The following is a 15783-nucleotide window of genomic DNA, read 5'->3' as shown; positions in this document are numbered from 1 at the left end:
GCTACCGAGCCACTCTTGGTGATGGACATTGAAGTCCCCCACCCAGAGTACATTTTGTGCCCTTGCTGCCCTCAGTGCTTCCTCCAAGTGGTGCTCAACATGGAGGAGGATTGATTCATCAGCTGAGGGAGGACGGTAGGTGGTAATCAGCAGGAGGTTTCCTTGCCCATGTTTGACCTGATGCCATGAGATTTCATGGGGTCCAGAGCCAATGTTGAGGACTCCCAGGGCCACTCCCTCCTGACTGTATATCACTGTACTGCCACCTCTGGTGGGTCTGTCCCGCCGGTGGGACAGGACATACCCAGGGATGGTGATGGAAGAGTCTGGGACGTTGGCTGAAAGGTATGATTCTGTGAGTATGGCTGTTGCTTGACTGGTCTGTGGGACAGCTCTCCCAATTTTGGCACAAGTCCCCAGATGTTAGTAAGGAGGACCTTGCAGGGTCGACTGGGCTTGGTGTTTTGCCGTTGTCGTGTCCGGTGGTCCGTCCGGTTTTATTCTTATTGTGACTTTTCGTAGCGAGATTTTACAACTGAGTGGCTTGCTTGGCCATTTCAGAGGGCAATTAAGAATCAACCACATTGCTGTGGGTCTGGAGTCACATATAGGCCAGACCGGGTAAAGACGGCAGGTTTCCTTCCCTAAAGGACATTAGTGAACCAGATGGGTTTTTATGACAATCCGGTAGTTTCATCGCCATCATTACTGATACTAGTATTTTAATTCCAGATTTTTTATTTAATTAATTGAATTTAAATTCGCCAGCTGCCGTGGCGGGATTTGAACTCATGACTCTGGATTTTCGTCCAGGCCTCTGGATTACTAGTCCAGTAACATAACCACTATGCTACCGTACCCCAGTCCCAGCCTTAAGCAACATTGAAGATCTCCTGCTGTAAGGGATGAATTTTGATAAATTGTTGGCTGAATTAAATTTAAAGCACTATGTACAGGAGAAGGACTTACTGACTGTCTGACCATCCAGAATATATCCTTTTGGTTGATCTTGGACTGTTATTGACAATAGTGAAAGAAACAACTTAAAATAATCATAGGACATGTGGCAGAAACTCCGTTTACACATGTAAAGAGGCCTCTGCCACGCTTCCGACTAGGAAATGCCGGCGGAGTGGGAGCAGCTGCAAGGAAGTTCCCCGCCATAGAATTGTAACTTTCCATAGAGTATTACGAAGAGCAATCGCACCACAGCTCACAGATTATAGAGTCCCAGAATTGCCTGACATTCCAATCTGACATCGTACTCTTTTTACTTTGTTCTTTAGATTCTGGTGGGAAAACCAAGGGGTGTTTACTGCCAGCCAACAGCAGGCTCTGCAGAAAGTCTCGTTCTCCAGATTAATCTGTGATAACAGCAGGATTGAAGAACTCCCTCGGGATGCATTTAGGTTCAGGCTGTACCCAGAAGGATATGTAAATTGCACTCAGATTCCACAGGTAGATCTGAGTGCCTGGAAAGAGGTTGTGGAAGGTACAGTATTTCTGGGGCAGAGCCATGTTTCTCCTGGTCTATCAGTGTAGTTCTTGTCTGAGCTAAAAGTATGCTGAGTAATACAAGAGTATGAGAGAGGGGTTAGCGAACATTTTCTAGATAATGTGAAAGGGGAGGAATCAACAGATCTGGTGGGGATAAAAGTTGATAGTTGTCTTGATGATCAAACAGAATAAAGCAATGAAGGGAGGTTCTTTACAAAGATCATTCAGACTAAAGGTGGAGGAGAAAAACATGCCAAACTGTCAGCATTTTCTTTTTGCGAGTTCACAACTGTACCATCAGGATGAAAGAGTCATGTAGGGAGGGGTTCGAGTGCCAGAATACCACAGAGTAGATTTCAACTTGGGCCGCCTGGTGTAAACGGGGCAGTAGCGGCCCGTAAGTGACTTACCGGCTTGTTTATGCTCACACTCGGGCTGCTGTCACCCTCAAATGGGCCTTCAACTGCATGGCCAGAGTACCTGTTTGTTTCAGGTGGGAAACCAGTTGTATTATGCAAATCGGGCTTATGTGAGATCCCGATTGCAATTTTGATGGACAGCTGGACAGTGCATGCATTGTGTAGGTTCTACCCTGTTTTATCAGGCAGCACAGCAGAAGAGGCACCAAAAAGCTAAGTTTTAAATTATTTTCATGGTGCCAGGAGGAGCAGGAGTGGCCTTCTGAACTCCAGAAGAAGCTGCTGGGCTCCTCCTCTCCGCAATTGATGCCCCCCCCCCCGACTCCGGACCTACCTTCCTGCCAACGGGGTCAGTCTCTGGGCGGCCTGATATTGCGCCAACCTGGAGACGGTGAGCTGCAGCATTTGGCACCCGCAGCTCACTGTTGGCATGGTAATGAGGTTCACTCTCAAAATGAACCGGGCTTCTTGCCGGCAGGAGAGGTTGGTTGTTTGGCATGACCCACTGGTCAGCTGCCCGACAGTTAAAATCTACTCCCATGTGTTCCAACACACTGGGGCTTGGCTTGTCCTTACTGCCACTCCTTTTTAAATTAGATTTTAATCCTCTTTAACCTCTTGGCCTTGTATTACAGTGATGGAACTGTAGTTGATCTGTTCAGATGTCCCTTAGCGAATTCTTTCACCAATGCTTTAGAGCTGAAATTCTGCAGCATTTCCACTTGTCTCTCATCATTGCTCCAGACCAAGGAATCCTCCTTGGAATTTCAGCCCCTTTATATTTTTGTGATCAGAAAGGTGACACTCTGCTCGGATCCCGACTCTGGACGTTTATAAAATTTTTCACCTTGCATCGTCCGTAAACTTGAGCTCATCCAAAGCTCTGCTGCCCATATCGTAATTCGCACCAAGTCCCGATCACCCATCACCCCTGTGCTCACTGACCTACATTGACTCCCAGTCCAGCAATGTCTTGATTTTAAAATTTTCATCCTTGTTTTCAAATCCCTCCATGGCCTTGCCCCTCCCTATCTCTGTAACTTCCTCCAGCCCTACAACCCTCCGAGATCTCTGCGCTCCTCCAATTCTGGCCTCTTGCGCATGCCTGATTTTAATTGCTCCACCATTGGCGGCCGTGCCTTCAGCTGCCTAGGCCCTAACTTCTGGAATTCCCTCCCTAAATCTCTCCACCTCTCTACCTCTCTCTCCTCCTTTAAGACTCTCCTTAAAACTTACCTCTTTGACCAAACTTTTGGTCATCTGTCCTAATATCTCCTTATGTGGCTCGGTGTCAAATTTTATTTGATAACACTCCTGTGAAGTGCCTTGGGACATTTTACTACATTAAAGGTGCTGCATAAATGCAAGTTGTTGTTGCTGTTGTTGTTGTTGCAGTGACCCCCTGCGGCTCAGTCCCTGTTGTCGCTCACGCCCATTTCTCGATCTGTAAATCCTCGGTCAGATACACCTGTGAGTCTGGATTTAAGCCGACGGGAGGGGATACGATCACCTGTCTGAGTGACGGTCAGTGGAACTCTGCACCACCTACCTGTACAGGTAAGAGCTGAAATCCAGTAACTTTGTAACATCAGTAAAATGTTAATCTGTTATGGTGGGCATATAAAATTATGTTAGAAGCTTATTCAGTGGGTTTAGAAATCCATTTCCATAATGTAAGAAAAGCGACACACGTCTGCTAGTGAGCTTCACTCAGGTACTTTCCTACAAAATCAATTCATCAATGCTGATTGGAGAACCCTCCCCACCCGCCCCAGGCTTGTACTCAGAGGCAGGCTCTATTCTAATTTTAAAAAAATATTGGTTTGTCCTCCTGCTTCTTAAGGTGAAGGGTGCTGATACTTGGCACCCAATATCAGCATGAAGCAGGTCAATTAGAGTATTGATGAGACACAGAGGAAGGCTCCCTCTACACTCCCTGATCTTGCTAATGGTATCAGTGGAGATATCATGACCCCAATGTTCTCCCTCCCCCCCTCCCCCACCCCCTACCTTGGTCGAACGCTGGACCAGCAGAGTGCATCAGGACAGTACTCTGCCCGTTGAGGCCGAGATATGCTCGAATATGAGGGCCAGGTCATTAACATAGCCCAGTCGTAGTCCTGGCACTGGCACAGGCCCATCCCTGTGACAGGGCCTCATGCCTACAAACAGGTGTACACTTTCACATGATATGGGGTAAGTAGTCCCTCAAAGTGAGTCTCTGTTTTCCTCTCCAGTCCAAAAACTGGGTCAAGAATTGTGCTGGTGGCTCTGTGTAGTGACATTATAAATGTGCTCATGGCGGTTCCCTCTGGTCAGTGTTTCTAGCACATTTTTTTGAATCGTGTTTACAATTTCACAAGAAATATAACCAGAGGGAGTTACCATGCACATGTTTACACACAGCGACTGCAGCAACTCTTCCCCTTCTGTCTCTTACCTTTTCTTATGATTCATTCTAACTAGTTTTAAATCGTTTTATCCTGCAGATACCTCAACTAATGAAATATGACTCTTCATCGCTTGGATCTGAAAAGAATATGTTGCTAAATAAGTGTATCACCACCCAGGACCCATGAGCCCATTCTGTTTGAGCACTGCCCAAGCTTAGAGGACAAGATACCACAGTCAACCTAGAAACACCTGAGCCCACCTTTTGAGAGCTAGATGCAACATCCATTTAAACATTGGTGATGTTCAGAGACTTTACGTTGAAATGAGATTGAATGATGATTGTGTTAATAGTTCATAGAAAGTTCCAGAATATATTGATGTCCCCACTGACACCAAGAGCGGAGAATGTACATATCAGTGTACATCCAACAGGCCGATTACACTTGATTACTGTTTTGAGATGCGTTGTAATCCTGTTACATAATTAACCTAATAAAGCAACGACTGCAGCCTTACCTCAGTGCTAATTGAGATACAGAATTTCTGTCTGCATGAGACTAGTAGAGTGTGAGAAAGAACCCTGTACTGTGTGGGAGAGCCAGGAAGGCACAGAGTGAGCACTATTCTGTGATTGTATAATACTGGGTGGGAGGCAGTGATAAAGAGAAAAAGCATTCTGTATCTGACCAATTAATACCACTTCTTCTGAAGAGGGAAGCCCTGACTGTTGTCAGTTAAATTTCATATGCACAGTGCTCTAATGCTAGCCCTGGCCCAACGGTCAACTTTTCAAAGCCAAATGTTGTGTCTCAGGTGTAATAGAGCCATTAGCTGTTCATACACACCAGGCTTTTTATCCATGTCCCCTGCCCAACTGCAGACAAAACCCCTTCTTGCCTCTGTCTCTACTCCACCTGTTCATTCAGCTCTTCAGATTCGTTGCACAACGGGAATGAATTTCCGTGGGATCCTCCCTCTCGTCTGCTGTAACTTTGGCGGAAGAGCCGTGGAAACCCTGGAAAAATGGTGTAAATGCCACTCTATTTCCCTGCCTTATGCCCATGCCATATCTGTACCTGGGGATCTCCAGCGTGGGGTGGCAGTAAGCTATGAGACAGTGGCGGAAGCCTGGCTTGCTGATGCCTCTTTTGGAGGGAATGCATCTTGTAGTGGAAACCTTTGCCTCCCCTCAGGCCCCCAAAGCTCAGTCCGAGGCCTGGCTGTGAAATAGCCCGACGATCTGCAGGGCCCTGTGTTCCCATAAAGACCTCCATTTCTTTGAGTGCTGCAGTGGCAGGAGCCTGCCCTGTATACGTAAAGAGCCCCAACCCAGGAAAATGGGCTGGGGTTATCCTGGAGTCGGGGTGGCGGGCAGAAGTCCTCCCTCCTGGAAAAGAAAAATCCACTCCTTTTCGTTTTGGCAAAATAACCACAAAGTCTCTCTGTTTTCCAACATCCCTTAACCTTGTCTTATAACTTAAATCCCTGATACTTGGAATCTTTGTGGCCCTCTCGGTATTGTTTCAAAGGCAGTAATATCCTGCCAATTATTGAGTGTTTGGAACTGCACCCAGTGCTCCAGCAAGAATATAACCTCTTTAGATTTGAACTCTGTCCCTCTGCCAACATAACCAAGTATCTTGCTTTTTTGCTAAGTAGATAAGTACTGTGTTGAAGGTTTCATAGATTTATCATCTGTAAGTATAGAGAGTTGTCTATTACATCCTTGACCAAATTAGTAAAAATAGAAAATGTTCCAATAATGATCCATGGGCTAACCCCCTCCCCTCCGTAACTGCTTTCCAATCTAATATGTTCTCATTGATTGGTTCCTTCCATTCCATGTTTTTACATTAATTTTTTTCTAGTATCATAATCCTATTATCTGGCTCCCAACCTTAGCTATTAATCATCAATAGGAAACCTCGTCAAAATTTTTCTAAAACTCCAAGCTTATATCAGCCGTATTTCTTTGTCCATGTCAGTAATGTCTTTGAAAGATTCCTGCAAGTTAGCGAACCATGAGCTAGCTACCTTTCCTTCTGTACAGTTTTCAGGTTTTACGGGCATTTAATTTGTGGATTGAAATTAAACGTAGGAATAATTTTAATTGCTGGTAAATGTAAAAGAATGCAATTTTACAGGCGAATTCATCATCACTAGTGTTTTTTTTATTCATTCATGGGATGTGGGCGTCGCTGGCAAGGCCAACATTTATTGCCCATCCCTAATAACTCTTGAGAAGGTGGTGGTGAGCTGCCTTCTTGAACCGCTGCAGTCCGTGTGGTGAAGGTTCTCCCACAGTGCTGTTACGTCGGGAGTTCCAGGATTTTGACCCAGTGATGATGAAGGAACGGCGATATATTTCCAAGTCAGGATGGTGTGTGACTTGGAGGGGAACGTGCAAGTGGTGTTGTTCCCATGTACCTGCTGCCCTTGTTCTTCTAGGCGGTAGAGGTCGCGGGTTTGGGAGGTGCTGTCGAAGAAGTCTTGGCGAGTTGCTGCAGTGCATCCTGTGGATGTTATGATTCTGGCTTTCTCACAATACTTTTATATGATGCCCACAGAAAAAGCCACGGTGCGCCGGTGGTGAAGAGAGTGAATGTTTAGGGTGGTGGATGGGGTGCCAATCAAGTGGGCTGCTTTGTCCTGAATGGTGTCGAGCTTCTTGAGTGTTGTTGGAGCTGCACTCATCCAGGCAAGTGGAGTATATTCCATCACACTCCTGACTTGTGCCTTGTAGATGGTGGAAAGGCTTTGGGGAATCGGGAGGTGAGTCACTCACTGCAGAATACCCAGCCTCTGACCTGCTCTTGTAGCCACAGTATTTATGTGGCTGGTCCAGTTAAGTTTCTGGTCAATGGTGACCCCAGGATGTTGATGGTGGGGGATTCGGCGATGCTATTGCCGTTGAATGTCAAGGGGAGGTGGTTAGACTCTCGCTTGTTGGAGTGTTTAACTATCTCAAGTATATTCCCTGATAAGTTGATGTCCCAACATTAATACCTGTGCCATTAAAAGACTTCATTTGACCTAATAGCTGATCAACTTTAGATCAGTTTTCAGTCAAGTTTCAGATTCTAGAATTGACACTTGAATTCCATGAAATTGGGAGAAATGTTGACTTCATATCAGGAAGTCTATGAAGGAATGTTTCCTCCCAAAAGTCTTGCAGGCTTTCTAAAAATATACATTAACCTCTTAAAGACTGCTTCTAATTCAATGTTTTTTAAAGCAATTGTTAAACATTTATTTCTTGCTGTGCTTTTCTGCTTCTGTGTAATTATCTTACTGGTAAATAAATATATTAGTTTTAGCTTGAATGTAACAATCTGACTGTGTAACATTTACTGCCTTTTAGAATAAACAGGAGAGTATGATGTGTGTATTATACTTTAATAAAGAGTAATTATAGATCCCATTGTGCACTATCCCACTCACGGCACATATAAGGACATGTGCTTCGGTTCATAGTAGATTCGGTCTGCTGCTTTTTCTGTGGGCATCATATAAAAGTATTGTGAGAAAGCCAGAATCATAACATCTGACCTTTATATAATTATATCCTTTGTTACTTGCATACTGGCTAGTTCCTTTTCTACTGTTTCTGGGAAATTGCCAGTTGAGTTACAAGGCCAAGAGAAAGCAAAACAGTTTGCAGGGTATAGGCATGGCATCTTAAAATTCAGGGATTGAAGAAAAGAAGAATGAAGGAGAAAGGGACAACAAGAAGAAGAGAGGGAAAGTCATAGCGATCAGAATGAGTAAAGTTTTTGCACTGGTAAGAACACCATTTGCTTGGCTCAACTCAGACACAATAAACTGGATAGGACACAATTCATTACATTGGTTGCTGCTACTTTATTTTACCACTTCTACACAAGCAAAGATATTAAAAACTGTCAACATAATCACAACAAAAAAACTCAATTGTCATGATTAGAGTGGCAGAGTATTAGTTGGGAACAATTTAACACAGCACAACAAAACAAACAAACCCCGGTTTCCTAAATTACAGTTATTAGAACAATTTTGCTTTTATCACATTCCTCAATTGAACTGTAATCACTGTTGTTGTGAAGGCAAATGGAGCAGCCAATTTGCACACAGCAAATTCTCAGAAACAGCAGATGAAGTTAATGGCCAATTAATCTGTTTTTGGTGGTGTTGATTGAGGAAGAAATGTTGGCCAGGGCACTGGGAGAACACTGCTTTTTTCCAAATAAGGCTATGGGATCTTTAACATCCACCCAAATAAGCAGATTTGGGCCGCAGTTTAACATTTTAGCCAAATGAAAACATCTTTGAAAATGCAGCATCTCTGATGACTGCACTGGAGTGTCATGCCTAGAAACTCCAGCTCATCTAGGTGTAGTTGAGTTTGCAGCCCCAAGAATCACAAATTCCTTATTAGTTTGGAAGGTTCTGGGAGGGAAGTGGTAAGTTGATTCCATACAATAGAATACAATCTTCAGAGAAAAATATTTTATACATGACTCTGTCCTGCACATCATAGATGTTTGGAATCAATCCTCTGCAAGGGCCAGGGCAAGAGGAATTGTGGGGGGAAAACAGAAACTCAACTTTCTGACTTGGTCCTTTATTGAAGGGAGAATGCAGCCAAAAGTTGTCATGCAACCAACACGATCGAGAAGGACAAAAGCAGCAATGCCATGAGATCACCATAACCACAATCTTCTCTCCAATCACACATCATCCTGACTTTTCTTGATCATCGCTGGATCACCACCATTGTGGGATCACCATCACCACACGGACGGCAGTGATTCTAGAAGACAAGAAACCCACCTTCTCAGGGCAACTAAGGGTGGGCGATAAATGCTGCCTTGCCAGTGTTGCTCACATCCCAGGAACAAATAAACAAAAAGTATGTGGGCTGGAATCAGAGGATTTTGATCCTGTGACTGAATGTATTACCAATGACCATGCTTTCGAGGGTGGAGAGTGGGAAGTCCCACCCCATCATGTTGAATACCTTTTCTGCACCTTGGCAGAGTACAAGTAGTGGCTGTGTTTATATTTACATTAAAGAGCGATGAATCTTTATCCCCACCTAGGAAACACTGGGCTTTATATCAGCGCCCACCTCTCATTACATCTCCGCAGTCACGACATGTATGGCCTTAGGCTGTAGCCTAAACACCAGCTCCTGAACCAAACTCAGTACTGCCATCAAGAAACTCTTTATCCGCTGTATCTTCTTTGGATTCCGTTGATCCGGGTTCACTTTTACCTCCTTTTGAGCCTGTTAATACATCCAAGGTTCCACAAAGTTCTGAAACTATTATTTAACATGTTAATGTTTATGCCCTCAAATCTGTCACGTACTGAAGAAACGTACTTTCCATCATATGATCCAAGAGGAGAAATTCCAGTTTGGACAATGACAGAGAACTCAACAAAAATGTTTTTTTTATTTTGGGGAATGTAGAATTCAGTTGGTTTTATGAAATATCTTTCCAAAAGTCAAAATAGAAAAGGGGCTTAGGAGTAAATCTCAAGATATCTCAATAAACAGAGTATATGTGTAGACTGGACACATCACAAACATACTTGGAATCTGACAGCTCTACGCCTGTACAGGAGTTGAAACTTCAGAATCTAACCTAGTAATTCAGAGTGTGAATCTAACCCTGTATATCAGAGATTGTGAATCTAACCCTGTATATCAGAGAGTGTGAATCTAATCCTGTATATCAGAGATTGTGAATCTAACCCTGTATATCAGAGAGTGTGAATCTAACCCTGTATATCAGAGAGTGTGAATCTAACCCTGTATATCAGAGTGTGGAAATCTAACCCTGTATATCAGAGAGTGTGAATCTAACCCTGTATATCAGAGAGTGTGAATCTAACCCTGTATATCAGAGAGTGTGAATCTAACCCTGTATATCAGAGTGTGGAAATCTAACCCTGTATATCAGAGAATGTGAATCTAACCCTGTATATCAGAGTGTGGAAATCTAACCCTGTATATCAGAGGATGTGAATCTAACCCTGTATATCAGAGAGTGTGAATCTAACCCTGTATATCAGAGAGTGTGAATCTAACCCTGTATATCAGAGTGTGGAAATCTAACCCTGTATATCAGAGAATGTGAATCTAACCCTGTATATCAGAGTGTGGAAATCTAACCCTGTATATCAGAGGATGTGAATCTAACCCTGTATATCAGAGAGTGTGAATCTAACCCTGTATATCAGAGAATGTGAATCTAACCCTGTATATCAGAGTGTGGAAATCTAACCCTGTATATCAGAGAGTGGAAATTTAACCCTGTATATCAGAGTGTGGAAATCTAACCCTATACATCAGAGAGGATTAGATTTGCATACTCTGATGTACAGAGTTGATTTTGACTGGTGGATTTGACGGACCTTCACCGCTATACAGAGGGAAACTTCTTTCAGAAAGTTAGAGACTTGGGCATAAAAGTTTATAAAAATTACACATTTTACAGTAAACATAATGATTGTGAATGTAATGCTTTTGAATAAGCAAGAGTGGGTCAGAGTCAATGTGGAGTTTACCTCCCACTCGGTGTCGAGACTATGGCCGGTCACATGCTCAGAGTGGCCAAGATGATTCACGTTTCACATTTATGGCCTTAGTTTCTAGACGAGTGAAGCTCAAAACTCTGGGCTCCTGACCAACTAAATGTTAACTTTGGAAAACCCAGAGGATTGTGGAACCCCAAAGATTGGCATCAGCTCAGACTGATGGGATAAACATCTCACCTGGCTATCAGCTAGAAGGGACCTATATGAATCCAGTTTGAGTAGTCTTATACCACTTCCTATCAGGCACACACCCACAGTATAATAACTGCACTGATTGGCCCTAAATGGGGAAGTTAAGATTAAATAAAATCAGAAACTGCTGAAATGAAGGGCCCATGCCTTAATCATTACCTTGCCTGTTCTCTCCAGAGATGCTGCCCGACCTGCTGAGTGTTTCCAGCATTTTCTGTTTTTGTTTCAGATTTCCAGCATCTGCAGTATTTTGCTTTTTGTCTAAATTGGGAATCTCACTTGAGAACACTGGATGATTGGTGTGGAATATGGGAAAATGTCACACAGCGGTGTGCTTTTGTGTGGTTGAAGGAATGATACATTGATGGGAGAGTGTAGAGTGGGCTTTACACTGTATCGAGCCCACAATGTACTTGATGGGGCAGTGTTTAGAGGGACTTTAGTTTCCATCTAGTCCATGCTGTACTTGACCCTGGAGTGATTAATGTCCCTCAAATGGAAAGTATTCTATTTCCTAGAAATAACATTCCTTACTTCAATCAGCACAAAATTTTAAAAAAGGGAAAAGAAATCATTAGACACCATACTGGTTCTAACCATTTTCATTATTTGCTTTTAAGTTGGCAGATAGTTTGGTAAGGTTTATGAACAATTTATGTTTGGCTACAGGTAAAATGACTATTTAAGTGTAACCTTTTTACACTGGATTTCAGCTCTTACCTGTACAGGCAGGTGGTGCAGAGTTCCACAGTCCATCACTCAGACAGGTGATAGTATCCCCTCCCTCCAGCTTGAGTCCAGACTCACAGGTGTACCTGACGGAGGATTTACAGATCGAGAAATGGGCGTGAGCGACAACAGGGACTGAGCCGCAGGGGGTCACTGCAAAGGGAACAAACAGACACTGATCAGGAAAAGGGAGGCCTAGAGTTACTGGGAATATTTGAGCAAGTGTTTGTAAAACCACAACATTATATTTCTAAACTCCATGCTCAGAGTATGGACACTGCCTCTATATAGTCTAAAATCCTGACAAATATTTTAGGGAAACTCATTCCTTTAATCACTAGTTGTAAAAGATGCTGAAGTTGAAGGGTTAATTCTTCCAATCTAGATAGACCAATGATACTGAAGCGCTAGAGTGAGACGTTGTCAGTACAGGGAGAACAAAAGGGTCATGGGCCGTTGTCTCACGGTCCTTGGACAGATGGGGCCCGATGTTAGCAAGGCTGCGGGTTCTTGGTGGGGGGGCTATCGGGCGCGTGGGTAACGCGCCCGGTGAAATTAGTCAGTTTCTCACGCGATCGTAGCAGACAATTCACTAATTGGATCCACTTACCTGCTCCTCCGGGTTCCCCACTGCTGATCTGCACGTCGGGCGGGCTGCGCATGCGCAGTAAGATCTGTCAGCTGGAGGCGCTCTAGTTAAAGGGGCAGTCCTCCACTGATTGATGCTGCAACAAATAGAAAAAATTACAGCATGGAGCAGCCCAGGGGGAAGGCTGCTCCCAGTGTAATGATGCCTCACTCCAGGTATCAATACATGGGGTGAGGAGGAGGGGGAGGACAGAGATCTTACTCCCGGTGGGCGGGAGGAAGCGGCCTGCCTCTGCCACCAGGAAGGCCTGGCTCGAGGTGGCATAGGAGGTCACCAGCACCACCAATATATCGCTCACCTGCATACAGTGCAGGAGGCGCTCCAATGACCTCAGTAGGTCAGCCAAAGTGAGTACACTTACTCTTTCCCCTACACTCCGTCTGCCACATCACTGCCCCTACCCCACATCTCCTTCAGCACTGCCAACACTACTCTGTCACATCACCCCTCATACCCACTCAAACCTCATCCTCATCTTACCTGCACTTACTCACCTCGCCAGTACTCACCCCGCCACTACCACTCAACCCAATCCTCATACAATCTCATGGCTCTATCTCATACTCACCCTCTCATGCATCTCTTTCACGACCAGCCTCACTCAACCTGCCACTACCTGTGCTGCAGCCACAGGGCATGCATCACATATGTGCAGTAGGCAGCGTAAGGCAAACGTGTCGTGAGCATGAAGGGGATGCACAAGGGTGTTTGAGGGTTTGTCATGGGTGTTACTTATATTGAATTTCTGAACAACTCACATTACATATTATATTGGCACCACTACTGCCATGTCTTCGCCAATCCTGTCTGGTTTGTGCAATAATGCCCGCTCCTGAGGATCGCTATAAGGAGCCACCACTGATGCCACCCAGTGTGTCACTGCAGAGTGGGTATAGATGTATTTGCAGGGCTCTTCTGCGCAGGCGACTGGAAGACATCGGCGATGTCCCCGGTTGCACCCTGGAAGGATGCGGAGGAGAAGTTGTGGAGGGCAGTGGTGACTTTGACAGCGACAGGTAAGAAGATGGTGCTCGGGCCAGCCAGGAGCAGCTCGGCATGAAAGAGGCTGCAGATGTCCACGACTACATGTCGAGTGACTCTGAGCCTCCGTGTGCACTGCTGCTCAGAGAGGTCCAGGAGGCTGAGCCTCGGTCTGTGGACCCTGTGGCGAGGGTAGTGCCCTCTGCGACGCATCTCTCTCTGCGGTAGCTCTCCCTCCTGCTGTACAGGTGGATGTGTCACAGCATTCTGATGTGGAGCTCCACGTGTCAGAGGTGGACGGCGTGGATGGCGAGGCTGGTGAGGCTGGTGATGCTGTTCGCCTTCCAAGGAGGTCATGACTGCAGCTACAGCGGCCCCATCCGCAAGATGTACATCTGAGGGGGTCCGCAAGGTAGGTACATGTCTCTGGACCCCGGGGTAAGTGTGTAAGTTGGTGACTTTGACTGTCAGGAGGAGGGTGGTGGAGGCCAAACTTTGTCCCAAGTGACAGAGTGGCCTCTTGCAATGGGTGAGGGTCTCCCCCCCTACCTGTCAAATGGACCTTTGCAGCTGCCACAGGCTGACAGCTGCAACACGTCCATTTGACCTGGGAGTGTTTCCCCCAGTGTGGGAAACAGTCCCATTTTGTTCTAAAATCCCACATAATCCCTTAATCAGGTCAGTTAATGACCTGAAATACCTAAATAAATACTGTCAAGTGGCATCCCGCTGGCTTTAATTGCCTGCGGGATTCCCACCAGCGGGAGCTGCGCGCGCACGCCGGCGTGTCCGTGGGGAACCCGGAAGTGGGCGGGATTGAGACGGGCTCCGGTCCCGCTCCGGGATTCCCTGATTTTCGGGGCCCCCCCGCCGAGAACGCACCCGATAGCGGGTGGTAAAATTACCCCCATGATCTTAGCCTTGAGAAGAGGTTATTAGTATCACATTCCTTCTTGGTGATTTACACACCGGGAGACAAGGAGGAGAATTAGAATTAATTGGAATTGAGATTTTGTGAAGCAAATTAAAACTTTGAACTTCTAGTTTCTAAGATGCTTATCTGAATGACATCTTTGAAAGTGATTCACGTAGCTGACTTTGTCAGTGTAATTGGTCTGGTCACCTGAAGTGGGATTCCCTGTAGTAGTTTAAAGTATTTCAGTCGGATATCAATCACTTAAATCAGGTTTTCGAAAGGGATTTAGAATGTAAAGAAGAGAAAGTTTTGGATGTTAGAAAGAAGATTTCAGAAAAGTTAGGTTGTTAATATTGAAGTAGAGCAAGTGAGGTTAACAAAGGGTAAGAACAGAAGATGACCAAAAGGAAGAAGATCACGATGGACAATGAGCTATCACAGATGTAGCCAAAAGCCTCACAAAGGAAGTGTTGGAACCACCAACACCACAGCCAGCCTGTTACCCAAGAGAGAGGCTGTATGCTTTTATGCACGTCACCCAAAGGACAGATACCGGAGGTTCATCAATGCAAGATTTTTAATATATTGGGCCAGAAATTTCTCCCAACAGGTGTGAGATTCTACAGGAAAATAAAAGGAGGCATTAAGAACAGGCTACCCAACTGGAAGCCTCTTGCATCCAAATCAATCGCATGTCAAATCACAATCAGAAGAAAAGCTAATTACATCAGCACAGTCTTCAAAGCTGGGGAACACCACCTTCTAACACCATCAATTACTTGTTCAGTTTTAGCACAAACATAATGAACCCAAATGTCTTATCTCAGAATCCTAGGAAAGGTCTATCAGTGTCATACCGTTAATCTTCTCTCTCCAGGCGCTCAGGTTTACCCGTGATATCTGGTTGCACCCAACATATCCTTCTGGGTATGGCCTGAACCTAAACGCATCCCGAGGGAGTTCATCAATCCTGGTGTTATCGCAGATTAACGTGGAGAATGAGATCTGCTGAAGAGCCTGCTGTTGGCTGGCAGTAAAAAACCCTTGACTTTCCCACCAGAATCTAAAGAACAAGGAACGAGGAAAACAGTCATTAGGAAGGCAGTGAGTGTCCTGGCCAACATTTATCCCTCAACAAATCCCAACAGAACAGATTAACTAGTCATTGGTGTTTGTGGGACGTTGCTGGGCAAAATTGACTGCTGTGTTTGCCTACATGACTACAATGACTATACGATGTAGCTCATCTATGTGAAGTGTTTGGGACATTTCTGAGAGATGTGGAAGGCATTATATAAGTAGAACTTCTTTCTCTTTCTCGTGGATTATAGCTGTTAGCACTGATGGGCATTGAGAACTAGTCTTCATCTGTTCTCTCAGCTGCAATTGGTATATGGACACCAAAGACTTTATGTGGGGATAAA

General features: G+C 44.9%; 2 protein-coding genes across 9 annotated transcripts in view; one reads left to right on the top strand and one right to left on the bottom strand.

Annotated features, from left to right (window-relative positions):
- The window catches only part of LOC137344763 (myeloperoxidase-like), a 39734-nt gene extending 35239 nt beyond the window's left edge, over window positions 1–4495 (top strand). Inside the window, exons 11-13 of the mRNA XM_068007889.1 lie at window positions 1287–1492; window positions 3312–3473; window positions 4383–4495. Of these exons, the coding sequence (XP_067863990.1) occupies window positions 1287–1492; window positions 3312–3473; window positions 4383–4495 (481 nt within the window). The remainder of the gene's footprint in view (window positions 1–1286; window positions 1493–3311; window positions 3474–4382) is intronic.
- A 1964-nt stretch (window positions 4496–6459) lies between these two features.
- The window catches only part of LOC137344879 (eosinophil peroxidase-like), a 57485-nt gene continuing 48161 nt past the window's right edge, over window positions 6460–15783 (bottom strand). For 7 of the 8 annotated variants that reach the window (XM_068008116.1, XM_068008118.1, XM_068008120.1 and 4 more), the window contains 3 exons: window positions 15217–15422; window positions 11805–11966; window positions 6460–9612 (listed from right to left, as the gene is read on the bottom strand). In XM_068008116.1, coding sequence (XP_067864217.1) covers window positions 9467–9612; window positions 11805–11966; window positions 15217–15422 — 514 coding nt within the window. In that variant the 3' untranslated portion in view covers window positions 6460–9466. The remainder of the gene's footprint in view (window positions 9613–11804; window positions 11967–15216; window positions 15423–15783) is intronic. The other variant, XM_068008121.1, reaches the window with a different exon arrangement.

Source organism: Heptranchias perlo, chromosome 28 (assembly GCF_035084215.1).
Source record: "Heptranchias perlo isolate sHepPer1 chromosome 28, sHepPer1.hap1, whole genome shotgun sequence".
Lineage (NCBI taxonomy): Eukaryota > Metazoa > Chordata > Chondrichthyes > Hexanchiformes > Hexanchidae > Heptranchias > Heptranchias perlo.
Note: the sequence above shows the minus strand (reverse complement) of the source record. Positions and strands in the feature narration are given on the sequence as shown.